Consider the following 14,461-nt stretch of genomic DNA (forward strand, 5'->3'; position numbering starts at 1 on the left):
GATGCCGAGGGTCGCGGTGCCCCTAAGAGGCATGGCTTGCGTGGCGTAGAGTTTGCCGATCTGGATGAACGCGACACTCATCGAAAGTAGACAACCACCTCGCTCTCCTCTGCCACGTCAAACATGGAAGACCCCATAAGAACTTGAGTCATCGCTGATGGCGAACTCAAGCCAGCGATGTTGTCGTTAGGAAGGTGCTGGTCGGAGAACGGTGTTGGGCGTGGTATTAAGGTTGGTGAGGACAAACCTCGGGACCTCGAGAATCGCCGGGGACACGTGATATCGAGGGGCAGCCCCTGCGCTAGTCCGAACCAGACAGCTCTGGCTTAGCGTCGAGCTCAGCTTCCTCCAGATTTGCTCTCGACACACATCCCTCAAACCACGAACGAAATACCCAATGATCGCATACGGAATCGCCCGTCGAAAAAAACGTCTATCTCGCCACCTCCCCTCCGTACGGCAGAAATGGCAGTCCGTTCGTGACGATATTCGCGACCACGGTGGCAGCGAACGCCGCTACGATACAGACACGTGCGCCCAGGCTCGTCTCTATGATGACAGACATGGCGATAGATGCCGAGATTCGAGAGGCTTTACCGCTCATTGTGTTCATAGCACATGAAATTACGCGGAAGCAGGAATGAGTCTTCGTCAACGATTGCGTTCCGCATATATCTTCTTTCCAGCAATATACGCGATATTATCCGGGCAAAAACGATTTTGAACTACACTTTTGCTACCTGCTATACTACATACGAGCTTCAGTGGTTTCCTCTCTCCTCTTTATGCCCTTATTGCCCGAGTAAGATCGCGCAACCTCCTACCATGCGCGGATCTTGTTAACTTTCTTCTCGCATCCTGCCTTTTTTGTTGGAAGCTACGTTTACGCAATTTACGCCCTTTCAGTATCGTCGCGCTCGTTGGGTTTGACGGTTGCATTGGTTGCATTGGTCGCATTGGTTTTGTCAGGTTCGTCAGGTTCGTCGGAATACTTCTCTGGCACCCAGTAAGGTCTGTACCGGGGATATCGATCATGCAGATTCATTGGAGCGCGTGGCTGAGACGGCGACGTGGTGCGATTCGAGACTGGATCAGCCGAGCAGCATAACACGACTAGAACAATCACCACGATAACTGCGAGTTTGGCGTAGCGCGTTCGTAAGAGGGCCCGTAGGAATCCCCGAAGACGGCCAGATGACGTATACGCCCACCAACCTCCGACTATAGCTACGGCCGAACCTATGGCGGCCTTGCTCCCGCCATGTTCAAGTATGGATGCCAACATGCTAGACAGATATCTGCTAAGTCCTATTGGCTGGCTTCTTTTATTGACAAAAGTTGTTATTTTTCAGGGGAGTTGAAAGAAGAAGTGGAAGTATGGGCGGCAAGAATGCGACTTTCAGGCGATGAATATGGGGTCGTGAACAAAGAGAAGTTTGCTGGCGTTTATGATGCTTGCTCGGACACACAAGTGAACGTTTTGAGGACATCGAGAACATTCTCCACAGTACCGAAACAATGCCTCAGGGTCATGGGGATGAAAGACATCTTCGCCTCTAGGTGCCACGACTTAGTATTTTGAGTATCTCAATACTGCCGACGGTCTTCTCGCCCCTCCGTCTTTTCGCTCCCTAGTAGACATACCCCTCATGCCCTTATAACATCGCCCAAGAATTCTCTCCGCGCCCAATGATCGCCGATCCTCAATCACATTGGCCATCATCGCTGCCGCTGTCACTGATGACGCTTGCACTTAGCTGCGCTGGGGCGTGTTCGACGAATGCGGGAAACTGCGAATCACCCACCCGCTTCGGGAAGTCGAGGAAGCTCCCAAAGATCTCCCAGAGGAGATCATGCATCAGCGCATCAGCACCTGACTGTTTCGCTAGTTCCGGTAATCCCAGTTTCCGCAGATGACGGAAGGCCACCTCGCTCGATTTGATACCATCGACTGCTTGCTCGCCACCCTTCGTCATCGTCTTGAGCTGCGTGTGGTGTAATACCGATCCCAGATGCACAATGCTTCCAAGGCCAAGGTGCACACCGATGAACTCGTACTTTCTCCCATGATCTTGCCAACCGCGTAACTTCTCTTCGAAAACAGTCGGCGTCATACCACCAGGTACATAACCGCCACAATGGGAGAACAAGCGTCGTACCGCAGAGGGACAGAACTTCCCCCTTACTTGACCAGCGTTACCCTTCGCTACCCAGTTGGCAGGGTCCATCGTAGAGGCTATGTGGAAAAAGATGGCGTATACCACATATTGGACGCTGGTCAGCGCAGTAACACGCTCTGTAGCGAGCATATTGCCAACATGCGCGGCGTAAACATCCATAAAGGTAGTACCTTTGTTTCGCTTACCCAGAGCGCCGGTGTCTCGCAGGACGCCTAGACCCATGTTCACAACAGTTACTTGCTCGGAGTCGAGTGCGATGTCTTCGCGCGTCAGCTTCGACCACCTTCTCCACCATTCAATTGACTTCTTGTCTCTCTTCTTCGAAGGTCGGGACGCAACGTCATCATTGCTGCCACGCTTTCGCTTTGGTCCTTGGTCGCACGTTGGAAGCACAAATGGCATCAAGGCTGTCACGATCTGGACCGTGTGTGGGTTCCACTCGTCGTTGGAGTCGAGATGTTTGAGATTGAGCACGTCCTAGGTGGATCAGCGGGTACCAATCACTGCAAGAGATGCGAACTTACATCCAGAGCGAACATTTCGAAGAATTGCTCAACTCTGATTTTAACACCACTTGGGGTATTGTCGAGTAGAAATGAAGTGGCGTGGTCGTCCACACCCGGGCTAACAGTTGGCATTCTTCGGCAAATAGCCATGCTCAAGTCTTCGACCGTGGAGCTGAGATTTAGCTCCATGAGATCATTCGGGTATACTTGTTGATCGATAGATAGCGTGTTCTGCACGTCTTCTCCTAATTGGTGGCAATGTTCGAATGGTGATATGATGGGGCCACCACAGCCGGCTATGCTTGTATCCGCGTTCGTGGAGTATCCAGTTCTGTCAAGATCGGAAAGGAAGGACTGGTCGCCCGTGGACGATGATTCGCCAGAAGCTAGTTCCACTAGTTGCGAGAAGGTGTCGAGAACCCCATGTTCATTCATAAAGCTGTGAACTTCGGCCGTGTCCTTCGGAGTGATGATGTCAAAGGGTGCACCCATAGTCGGGTCCGCTTCCAAGTCGTTCGAGGTATGCGGGTTGCAGCCTATCGAATTCTTTCCCATCCCTTCCATTATTCCATTGGGGCATTCAGTCATCGTGAATGTCGTGTGTATGCAGCCTGTCGCAGTCGTGAAAAGCGCCTGATGAGTGAGGCAGTGGTAGTATTTGCGGATTGAATGATTATGGAAGCAGATAGAGGATGTTGAGATAAGGTGGTGAAGGCTGTACGAAGATGGGCAGCTCCAGATGCAAGAAGAGCTGGACGGGCTTCGGCGACGGAGGAAGGCACTCCATGGACGCAACTCATGAAGAGCCATCTCGTGGAACAGCTGGCGCAAGACATGAAGCCGATTTCGCTGCGACCTGGAATCCGTGGAAACGCTTTTGTGGACGAGGTTTGTGATGGGGTGCGTGATCAAAGCTGGGACATGGTCTGCCGGACCGTCTTGCGAACCATGATCTTTGTCATACCGTCAACAGGAAGCGGGTGATCAGGAAATTTGCGTCGCTGCGCAGCAAATCTGAGACATCGCGCATAAATCGGCTGCGATGGATCTGTTCACGCAACAGAAGAAAGACGAGTCACGTGGCGATATGCGTGCATATGTGAAGGTTGTGTGCTGTGGTGAGACAGTGCGCGCTTGGGCCTCGACTCATATCAGATACATTCGTTTCCTGCGAGGATGACGCAGGTTTGTACAGCCTTTTTCAAGTCCTACAAATCTTCTAGATGTACGCGCTTTGCATGTTCGCGTACAAGGTTCACTTCTCCTGACCAGCGATGGAGAGCACACGACAATTACGTCCTAAGGACTGCGTTATCCCATTCGGTCCCTACAAGAACCAAACGCTGGACCAGATCTATCAATCCGACTCAAACTACATTCGCCAGCTCATGTACACTGTGGACGATCTTCGACCGTGGCCCGAACTTCATCGGATCATATCAGGGATCAAAGTTCGGCAGCATGATAACGACAAAGAAAACACCAAGCGTCAATCACCCCAAACGCGATCGGCTCTCGAAGACATTCATACCGCAGTGGCTGGATCATCATGTCTGCCTAAGAGTATACTTCGCCCCTCTGTTCGCACGCCAACATCATATATTGCTACTGCTCCTGAGATCAACGCGCGGTCCAACGAAACAGTTCATCCGTACAAGATTGCTCAGCAAGAACAACGCCAATCGAGCTCTCGTAAAATCCAAACGCGGAACACACCCACACAAGCCAACACTTCGAAATGTTCGGTGACCAAGCCATCGTCCGCCACTGTCACTATCAACCCAGAGCGGGCCGGATCGAAATGCCCCGAATGTCCAGAAATGGTCAACCAAAAGGGTCCACATTCGTCGGTCACCGCATCTCTACCCGTTCCTGGTGCGTTTCCAACAATAGACGATGACTTACCACATGGAAGAGACGCGCAAAGCAAGTCAATTCCGATCCAGGCGACGTCAGGTCCTTCCCACGTTACGAAGCAGCCAAAATTCGCCCGTTCTTCGTCTGCCTGGTCTTCCATGGAGGAGCGGGTCAGATCACCGAAAGGTAGCGCCAAGTCGACCGACCATCCGATTACCGAAGAACACTGTGATTCGATGCTGTCTAGGCCTTCACAGACATCCGATGCTGATCCTCCCATTGGAATTGACGACTACAATACTCGACGAACGAAGGCGCAGTCAGTCAAAAGAGCTGACCCTATGCAGTCATGCGACGTTAATGTTACTGGCCAACCCAGTCGGCAAGAAGCTGAACATGTCAACGTCATCAACCGAGAGCCAACGGTATCACCTGTAGGCCTGCGACGAGCAAGACATGACACTCACGAGGTGGAACCGAGAAAGAAACGTCGAATGACCAGCTTGGAAGCCGTCGAAGACATTCACAGCCATGTTAGTAATTTGCAGATGCAGCTTCAGTCTACCGGTGGCTGGCTGTTCCAAAAGACAGACGACTCAGTCACGCGCGCTGCATCAAAATTGGAGACTAAAGTCGAAACGGCAACCACCGAGATCCATGGCCAGATACGCGACTTCCAATCCCAGATCAGCACGCAGGTTCGAGAGAACTGTGCATGGTTACGTGATCAGGTCGTGCCAGATAACCAGAATCTCACCAGTCTGTATGCACACATCTCGACCCAGTCCCAGAACCAATCGGATATACGCATGGCGCAGACCAACAAACTCAACACTTCGATCAAGGCGGCAATTGGCCATATCCAGTCGCGGTTACGAAAGAACCAGAAGCGTCAGAACGTTCAGTTCATGGATGTAAGATCTCGCCTAAAAGGACTACGGGGTGAGCTGCAAAGAGTCGAGGCAACCATTCAGCATCAAGGAAGCCAAATTCAAGCCGGCCTTTTGTCCAACTCGTCCATGTTGGCACAAGAACTGAGGCTGGTTCAGAAAGGTCAGGAAACCTCGACACAACAACTGCAAGACATCCACGACAGATCTCTGCCCGCCGTATCTAGTCTAGGGGTCAATCCAAGTACCATGATGACCATGATACAGGGTATCTACGGCCAGCTAAACCCTGGCTCGGCTCTTGGAGATCCGCCGGCAGATGAACGCACCCTCTACCAGACCCTTAGCACGATCGAAAAGACAGTGGAGAGACTCGAAACTCATTGCATACCAACCTCGGAAGATGCCACTGAGCAAGCATCAGGACTGGCTCGAAGTGAGGTATCCGACAAGATCTTAACAATGGTGGAGCAGATTCATAGTCAGTTGGCAAGGGGCGACAGCCTTGTTGAGGAATCGAATGTTATGACTTTGGATGCGCCAAAAGATCAGCTTGCTCAGTCCACTGGTGCTCAGTCTCTCTCCCCAGAAGTTGTCCGAATCATGGAACAACATCATATGGCTGTGCTCGAGCGGTTTGAGCTTCTCGGGCAGCAAGTAGCTTTCACCCGCCCCGAATCTAGTCAGAGTAGCGTCGAAGAGATCGATTTCCTACTCGTCCAGATCGAAGATGCTCGTCGTGTTGAGAGCCAGATTGAACTTCACATCATCGGAGACCTAGAAGCCCAGCTAGCCCACGAACGGACCGTCAACACGAAGTTTCTGGTCAACGCAGCAGTCCAACGTGGTCGCAACAGGATCTCCTTAGTTGATGTAGCGCCAGCGGAGCAGTTCTGTGAAGATGATGGCTCATGGCTTCGCCCGTGGGAAGCAATCTCCGGGGTAATGGCGGAAGCTGACGCTCTCTTTGCCGAATCTGATCGACGGCACCTGGCACATGAGCTTCACTGTGAAAGACGCCGCAATACCTTGAGAGAAACGCGGTTGCAATTCATGCCCAAGCGGATCGATATAGCCATCGAGTGGGATCTTGAACTCGTCGAGTCGCAAGCCGAGTATATCCAGCTCCTCACAAATCATGCCCCTATTTGCCCTGCGGAAGATACTTCGCTCGCACTCCCTGTTGATGCTTTGGGACATACCCTTCCATCTGCGCTTCGTGCAGGCGTCCTTGGGCGAGATCTTCCTTCCGCGCTGGACCTTGCTACTGATCTCTTCACGTTGCAAGCTCAGAACGCTGTGCGAGCAGCAGCAGAGAGTGTTCACCAAGAAGACTCTGCACGTCTTTTCAAGGGTCTTGAGGGTATGCGGAAGTATCTCTCCATGCTTCATGGGCGGAGTGATCTGGTATTGGTGAAGAGAGCGATAGAGAATTTGCAAGCGGGGAGGGAGTGGAACAGCGACAATTTGATGGGGGAGCTGAGCCTTGAGAGCACTGTCGACACGTGATAGATTGAGCGATAGCTGTAGCAAGCCCTTATCATAGCTACGAGTAGTGTATAGAATGTCAAGTATTCCTTTCGCCACACGACGAAATGCGATTCAGCCCCCAAAAGTTCTTGATATCACGTGAGTAGCTCATGCCTTGCGGATAATCCTCGTAGACCTAGCACAGACTTCATTGCATCATTGCACCTTAATAAGTCCAGACCGAGATGCATGAGTGCGACCATGACGCGAGGCATATCCATGAGAAGTCGGTGTTGCACGCAGTCCTGTCATGCCTATCTCCTTGTGGTCCCTTCGTGAACACACCGGAAGAGCGACGTCGCACGCATACGTTCTCTTTTTGTAATGCTCATGAGGTGCTATATAAACAGGCCCGCTCCAGCACACCTACGTTTCGACGTTTCCTCATTGAACTGCAACGTCCACCTCCTCTGAGCGACCCTCATGGCTACTCACCATTGCCGTGGAACTTGCAAGAACGGAACACCATGCGGCAACCATGCAACGCGGGTTGCTGGCATGGAGGATATCGGCTCGTCAAAGGCGATGGACACAACCCCAAACCGTTGCGCAAAGCATGTCGACCAAAAGAACGACTACAAGACCCCTACCAAGAAGCCAACACCATCAAGTTCCAAGAAGCCCTTCGCAGCATCAAGCTCATCTAGCTTCATGCCGTCTTCTCCTGGCAACAAGAAGAAGGCGACAATCGAGCCGAAGAGACGCAAACCATCAACAAGTATCTCCGTCATCAGCGAAACCAGCAGCGACGACGAACTAGCCTTCGAAGCCGTGGATACGCCAAAACCCAAGGGAATCATGAAGCGTTCTACGCCAAAGCCAGAGAAGGACACCGTCAAGCCCAACGAATCTGTCAGTACTAGACGCCTCGCCTCCAAGCGCCCCGTTGTACTTGATTCTGGAGATGAAGACGAGGCCACACCTCAGCCTTCATCGCGCAAACGAGTCCAGTTCCCAAGTCCAACCCCATCCCGATATGGCACCGTCTCCGACCGGCTCAAAGCTGTTGTCGATGATACTGCTCATGCCGCTAAACCGAACGCAATCCGAGAAGCCCTTGCTACCACGCCTTCAAAGGTTGCGAAGCCCACCACCGTCGCATCTTCCTCAACCAAAGGCAAGAAGCCGACAAACCAAGCCATCAGCAACGCACTCCAGAAATCTTTCCCTCCGCCTTCGAATGATGGCAGGAAGGGTAGCCCACCAGCTGCTCCATCCTCCCGACCTCCAACTCCTACGACAAAACCCGGTAAGCAGTCCGCCGCCAAGAAACCAGCCAGCAAGACTGTGAGCCGAGTACGAAGCCCGGAGATGGGAGAATCTTCGTCGCATCCGATCCCATCAACCGAAAGAGCCGGCATCTCGCCCCCAATCCGTCCACGTACCGCCGCCACCCCTACCCGAAAGTCACCACGTACGCGCTACATTCAGCCCGAACTCCGGGTCCTCGACGGAGCACCAGCGTCTCTTCTTCCCAACGATCCTACGCTCGCTGCGCAGATGGAGAGTGTGCGTCGATCCGGTCTTCAGAACGCCGAGGATGTACGTGAGTTACTGCTCCGGGTTGAGGTCTTAGAGAAGGCGCTGGAGATGATGGCTGGGGCGGATAAGCCGAAGCATCAGAAGCGTGAGCAGAGACAGAGGGAGAAAGGCAAAGAGAAGAACATTGAGGATGAATTCATCTTCACTTGATGTCGCCATGGTGGTGGAAGAGATGGGAATGGGGAGGTCAGAGTGAGAAGATGCGGTTGCTGGTGTGAAGTGGAATTGAGCGTCTGGGATAGGTTGGGAGATGATGTATTGCTCGAAGGATGGAGGCGACCTTGGGTATATGTATTGGATAGCGCAGTAGATGGTATGAAAGATCGAAAACTGGACTTGATGTCAATCTTGTATGCAAACGTACGCTCGCGCAAAATTAGGGATGGACCATGGTAGCATAGTTCTCATACATACCATTGTCCCAAGAACATCCCTCCGTCTTCCGCCCAGCCTCATAGCTCATTGCCATTGCCAGGTCCTCCGTCTCCGTCAACTTCCTCATCCTCGTGATCAGCCATGTCCTCGACCTCTCTACCCACCAGCCCTATTCTCGCATCCATCCCACGACCCCACTGCCCCACCCAGCGTCCGAATTCTTCAACCACCTCACTAACAATCTGGCCTGGGGTCGGGTCCTTAGGTGCAGGGTTGCCTAAGCCAACGACATCGTTTATCCAGGCATTGAGGTTGGTGAAAGAGCGATCAACAGGGCCCAAGGCACGTTCGGCGCGAGCGGTCCAGTTCTCTTGGTCTAGCGCGATGACGGCGTCTTGCTGCTGGCGGGACGGTGATGGCGGCGATGACTCTGGTGGAGAGGGTGACGGCGATGATGATTTTGGTGGAGACGGTGATGCTGGATTGAGTAGTACATTTGCAGGCGGGTCGTTGTAGTGCTGACGTTTGGTGGTGCGGTCTTCCAATTCTGTCTGTGGTTGCTTACGCTTTTCGCCATAACTTGGCTGCGGGGATGACGTTGAAGCAGCGTCTTGCTCCGTGTCATCAATGCTTGCTTCTCCGCCTTTAGCTGGGTGTATTGCCGCCTCCACTTCATCCTCTTTTTGATGATTCGTTTCAGCATCTTCACTTGCATCGACGAAATCATCGTCATCTTCGTCCGCATTGTCTTCCTCCTCTTCCGCTCCAACCAACCCACTCGCCCCCACCTGGGCTTTTCGCTCATCGTGAGCGAGCAAGAGAATCGCTCGATCGACCTTCTTAGTAGGCATTGGTGTAGGTTTCAGCTTGCGCCTGTTGATTTCTCGTCGTAAATTGTCGGACGTCCATGCCATGTACGCTTCCATGTTCGAAGACTTGGCGATTTTTCGATATCAGGAAACGTCGAAGTGTAAGTGGGAAGGCATCGAGCCTTGTTATATGTCGAGCTTGCGCTTGCTCAAGCTGGTTTGCTGTCCTTTGTTCACGTCACGTCGAAGGCCCTGTCACATGCTGGAAGCATGAATGAGTCGAAGACCGTGGTGCTGGATGACTGCGACATGTGTCCGACAATGATGAGATATATCGGACAACAGCTTCCATTGTGTGTCATGTTTGAGATACGTACAGTAATGCTCGACGACATGAGACAGACATTGCCCATGGCAAGTCACATGCCGCCATACACCCATCCTTCGACATTCGACAAGCAAGAACCGAGGACACGCTAGTCCCGGAGACTTGAAAGGGTCTCAAGTCGGTCGCATGGGCACGTGTATCAGGCCTCATGGCAGAACGTCGTTGCCATTATCGACATGGGGCTTCATGTCGGCAGACCCAATACTGACGCCTTGACGAACCTGCTTGCCGACCTTCCATATCCATTGCTTCTTGTCCTCTGCATCCATATCTTTGGTGTGCGCCGGAAGAGTGGTGGTCCATGCCCGGGGGTCGACCGCTGTCAAGTAATGATCTAGATCGTGCTTCGACATGCTCAGTACGTCTTGCTGTCCCTTCAGAGCTTCAAAAAGCTTATTCATCCAAGTCATCTGAGGTTTCTCTTTGTAGTAGTCGGTAGCATCACAGGATGCTGCAAAAATCTCGTGGCACACTTCCGACGGCAGTGGTTTTGTCCAAGCTTCGTACGCTTCGAAGATTGCGTTGCCGAGTGAATCGTTGAGGGGTTGAATACCGGAAGCGAGACTAGAGGCGACATTGTCGTGGTAGATCCGTGCAGCGTCGCGGACGGTCTTTTGGAGATGATCCAACACGACCTGATCTTGACGGGTGTTATGCACGTCAGGCGATAGGAAGGTGGACGTGTTGTGGTTCTTCCAGAACTTCCATGAGCGGTATGGGCGGCATATCTTGGAGCAAGTATCAGACATAGCAGTGGCGGTTGTAGTCTGGAGGCGATGAAACTGTGCGGTGTGGTGGAGAATCAGGTCGTGTAGTGACAAAGCGCGGGAGTTGATAAGTCCAAGACGCCTGTCGATAGCTTTGGCACCAAAGGCTGGACCATCTGAGCGCAGCTCAATGGACAATCGGACTGTCATAGGCGGGATGTGGCTGCTCCGTATATTGAGCATTGTGAAACTTGCAGGATCGGTGCATTCATCGCTAGGGAGAGATACGTCGGGGCATGCGATGAGAGGGCAAGTACAAGACGGCTTGCCTATTGACCAGATGGGCTGTGCAAGGACCGCAAGGACCACGCCCAAGAGGCAGACGAGCAAGACGAGGACCCTGCTGCACCATCCGGTCGAGCGACGTCGCGAAAAGTTTGGCGTCTTGCCCCTCGCCCTGTGTATCTATTAGCCCCCATTCCCGAGTCGTAGTCGTCTCTATTTACGTGTGACTCTCGCGTGGGCGTAGACCTGTGTCCATGATCGATGTTTCGTGGGACGCGTTGGCTGTACTTGATTGGAGCGGCTGCACTTGTTCGGGCAGTCGAGATCGAGGAAGGTCGAAACGTGATGGAACAAAGGGAAGGAGGAAGATAAAAGAGCTTTGGTTTTTGGGGTGTCGGCATAAAGCTTTTCTTTGTGTAACGTTCCGAGGTTTGTTTGCTCTCTCAACCCCACGCGAACTTTGGCAACCATCGACCGTTGTTATATTGGCGTGAGGAGCGAGCTTCTGAACTTGTCGAGTCGGAAGACATCTATCGAGCAATCTTTTGAGATGGCGCATCAAACGTCGAGTAGAGCCTGGGTGACAGTTGTCACGCGAGATGAGGCTGGCAAGGTGATGAGCGAAACGCGACGATTCATGAGGCTCAGCAACGGTGCGTCTGGCTCCATACCCCCGTATAATCTCGGATCAAACGAGTACTGACTTCTCCATTCCAGTGGAGCGCTTCTGCTTGGACAGCATCGTACACCGCGCAAATGCTCCAGCTGCTCGGCCATCCTCCAAATACCGCCGCCGCACGAGAAGCGAGCCAACCTTGCCCTCTCGAGATATTCACGAAGCCACACGCAGTGTATCGGGCGCGAGGCCTTCGGACGAGCGGCGCAGACATAAGCTGGGAAGGCGGATAAGAAATGTGGTCAAACGCCACGGGCGGAAGGTGGCAGCAGCAGCAGCTGTGGTCGGCGGCGTCGGCTGCATCGGCTGCATCGGCTGGCGTCTTTACTCCTGCTTGACTGCTGCACAGCCCGCGATAGCACCCATCGCAAAGAACGCCTACACTCTGCTGAGCATGCCGGAGCCTCTTGACGACCGATGGGTTCCTCCGCTGGTGCAGGTACGTAAGTACTGGCGAGAAGCAAACCGCTCGTGGAACGAGCGGATGTGGCAGGCACGCGGACTGCCGGACGCAGAGACAGGCCTGCGGGTATGGGAGCTCATGCGAGAGGCTTTCGAGCGCTTCGAGTCGTATTGGGAGGACCCCAAATCAAGAAGGGAAAAATATGGGCAGGCAGGCGGTACACTGCACTCTGTCCTTGCGCGAGACCCGACATATAAAAAAGCAAGAGCGCTGTTGGCGGATACCTGTGTCGGAAAGAGGACTCTGTTGCGGGCGTTGACCAACGACGCCTCCAGAGCCTGGAGCGCTGCCTTGGGAAAGTCAGCGGGGTCACAAGACACTACTCTTGCGGCACTGCAGGAGGCATGCCCCTGGACCTTGCGAATGTACCTGCAGCCGTATGCTCCGTCGCGCATCCCGCCTGCCTGCGTAGACCGATACTATGGCAAGATTTCGAACATCAAAGGGATGGACAAGACTCCACCAGGGATTCCGTTACGATTTCTCCGCGCGCTGGGCCGGCAATATGACTACCCTTGGTGGATATTGCCTGATTATTACTGGCTGATCAATTTGTGGGGGAGAATGTTCCCGGAACCGAGATGGTGGGCAGACGAGAAGGTCGAAGCCTTGGGCGAGTTTGGCAAGGGCTGGGTTGTGCATAGCGACATTCAGCCCTGGCATGTCATCGGCGATCGGGAGAAACTCGGTCACACAAGGATGCGGTTGTAGAGGGGTGGCTGAGGTCGCGGCTGGTTCGTACAGACTGACGAGATCGATGCAGTCCGCATGGGGACTGGATAGCTTGGCGCTCATGTGGGGTCGGATATCGGCTCACCGAAGCTCCGACGTTGCCGCAGGAAGGTACCCGCGCGCCATCATGTAAAATACGGTGATACCTCAGATCAGCTCTTTGAGCTCGCAATGTCGTTGCATCCGAAGCATGCTGCTCTTTGTCGTGCAAATATCTTTTGGTGCCAACTCTAATGATATCGATTCTTGCCCGCACATCTCCGAAGAGGCCCATCGACGCGTCGATACGTGTCGACAAGTGACGTGTAATGTCACCCATCATCTGCTAATGAACAGGGCTTCAATCTTTCTCGTTCGGAGAAGCAACGCCGACGTATAAAAGCCTTCGAGCGGGCTTGCGACCTGGCCACCAACTTAGACGCCATAATGACACCAGGCATGCACCCGACAGTCATCCCACGCCAACCGACGTCCTATCGCGAACATGATACCGGCCACAAGCTGTCTCGGCAAGCAGTACTCTGCTGCAGTCTGAAGGAGCCCTCCAAAAGCAACTGCAGACGTTCAACGCGCTCAATGACGGCATCGCGTATCTTAAGACTTACAATGCATGTCGGCGCGTCTCACCACGCGGCCTGATCATGTTCAGGGTCAGAGGCATACATACATTTTGTCACTGCGCTGAACAGGCTGAGCTTGACGACACATGTTGATAGGTGGAGAGCGATCAGACTGTGTCTTCTGCATGCCGTGGAGAGCGTTGTGGGTCGGAAGGCTTGCCTAGACATCACTCGGCATTCTTCATTAACATCGTCTCAGCAACCACTCCATTCTCACTTGCTCGTACCGCCTCCGAGGTCGCGCATCGTCCCCCGTGCACACGCTCATCAATCGCTACCCCTCGAACGATCTATCATCCGCATTACTCTGCCCGCAGGCGACGTCGAAAAGCCCCCCGCTCCACACCAGCCAACCGTGAAGGCCGCGGAGGATACAAGCTGCATATGGGTGGAGGTGGATTGCCTTGTGCCGCAGAAACTCTCCCGCCACACCAAAATGGGGGTTACTTTGTTTGATCTTGCGGTTGGAATTCAAACCCTCGAAGAACAGCGGCTGAATCCGCTGGTGCATCGTCACCGCCTGCGCATCCTCTCCTAGGCGAGGTTTGTGGTCCTTGCGCATGCGAGCTGCAGAACAGCGGCGCTTTATCAACAACTGCGCCCCTAGTTGCTCGCAGCTTTGGAGAGGATGCCAGTGCTACCGCCACAGAGCCTGGCCGCGTGACTGTGCCCTGGCGTGCCGTGCCGTGCCGGACGATCCCCGCTTGGTTGGCTACCCACACCCCAGCCTCATTGTGCACGAAACCTTAATTGCACAACCCCCGCAACAGAATCGTCGCTCCTCCAGCCATTCCACGAATCATTAGCAATTTGCTCGCTGCGCACTGCCACATGAAGAGGAGACATCCCAGCTTGAGCTAGCTTCGGCACCATTCCGGCTCCAACTCGCGACTTACAAGGT

At 53.5% G+C, this 14,461-nt stretch overlaps 5 protein-coding genes across 5 annotated transcripts; 2 read left to right on the top strand and 3 right to left on the bottom strand.

The window, feature by feature from the left end:
• Positions 1–1,703: 1,703 nt before the first annotated feature.
• Positions 1,704–3,274, bottom strand: J4E85_011117 (uncharacterized protein; the record flags this gene model as incomplete). Its single annotated transcript, XM_051475320.1, has 2 exons — positions 1,704–2,657; positions 2,705–3,274. 2 exons carry the CDS (start codon positions 3,272–3,274, stop codon positions 1,704–1,706), a joined length of 1,524 nt encoding a protein of 507 aa, XP_051320894.1.
• A 686-nt stretch (positions 3,275–3,960) lies between these two features.
• On the top strand, positions 3,961–6,942 carry J4E85_011118 (uncharacterized protein; the record flags this gene model as incomplete). The annotated part of the gene is made up of 1 exon (XM_051475321.1): positions 3,961–6,942. One exon carries the CDS (start codon positions 3,961–3,963, stop codon positions 6,940–6,942), a length of 2,982 nt encoding a protein of 993 aa, XP_051320895.1.
• A 519-nt stretch (positions 6,943–7,461) lies between these two features.
• J4E85_011119 (uncharacterized protein) lies at positions 7,462–8,655 on the top strand (the record flags this gene model as incomplete). Its single annotated transcript, XM_051475322.1, has 1 exon — positions 7,462–8,655. The coding sequence occupies one exon, from the start codon at positions 7,462–7,464 to the stop codon at positions 8,653–8,655; it is 1,194 nt and encodes a 397-aa protein (XP_051320896.1).
• Positions 8,656–8,957: 302 nt separating this feature from the next.
• J4E85_011120 (uncharacterized protein) lies at positions 8,958–9,806 on the bottom strand (the record flags this gene model as incomplete). Its single annotated transcript, XM_051475323.1, is given in 2 exon segments — positions 8,958–9,427; positions 9,446–9,806. 2 exon segments carry the CDS (start codon positions 9,804–9,806, stop codon positions 8,958–8,960), a joined length of 831 nt encoding a protein of 276 aa, XP_051320897.1.
• Positions 9,807–10,223: 417 nt separating this feature from the next.
• Positions 10,224–11,027, bottom strand: J4E85_011121 (uncharacterized protein; the record flags this gene model as incomplete). The annotated part of the gene is made up of 1 exon (XM_051475324.1): positions 10,224–11,027. One exon carries the CDS (start codon positions 11,025–11,027, stop codon positions 10,224–10,226), a length of 804 nt encoding a protein of 267 aa, XP_051320898.1.
• Between the last annotated feature and the right edge of the window lie 3,434 nt (positions 11,028–14,461).

This window comes from Alternaria conjuncta (assembly GCF_024043145.1).
Source record: "Alternaria conjuncta strain BMP 0040 chromosome Unknown scaffold_30, whole genome shotgun sequence".
NCBI lineage: Eukaryota > Fungi > Ascomycota > Dothideomycetes > Pleosporales > Pleosporaceae > Alternaria > Alternaria conjuncta.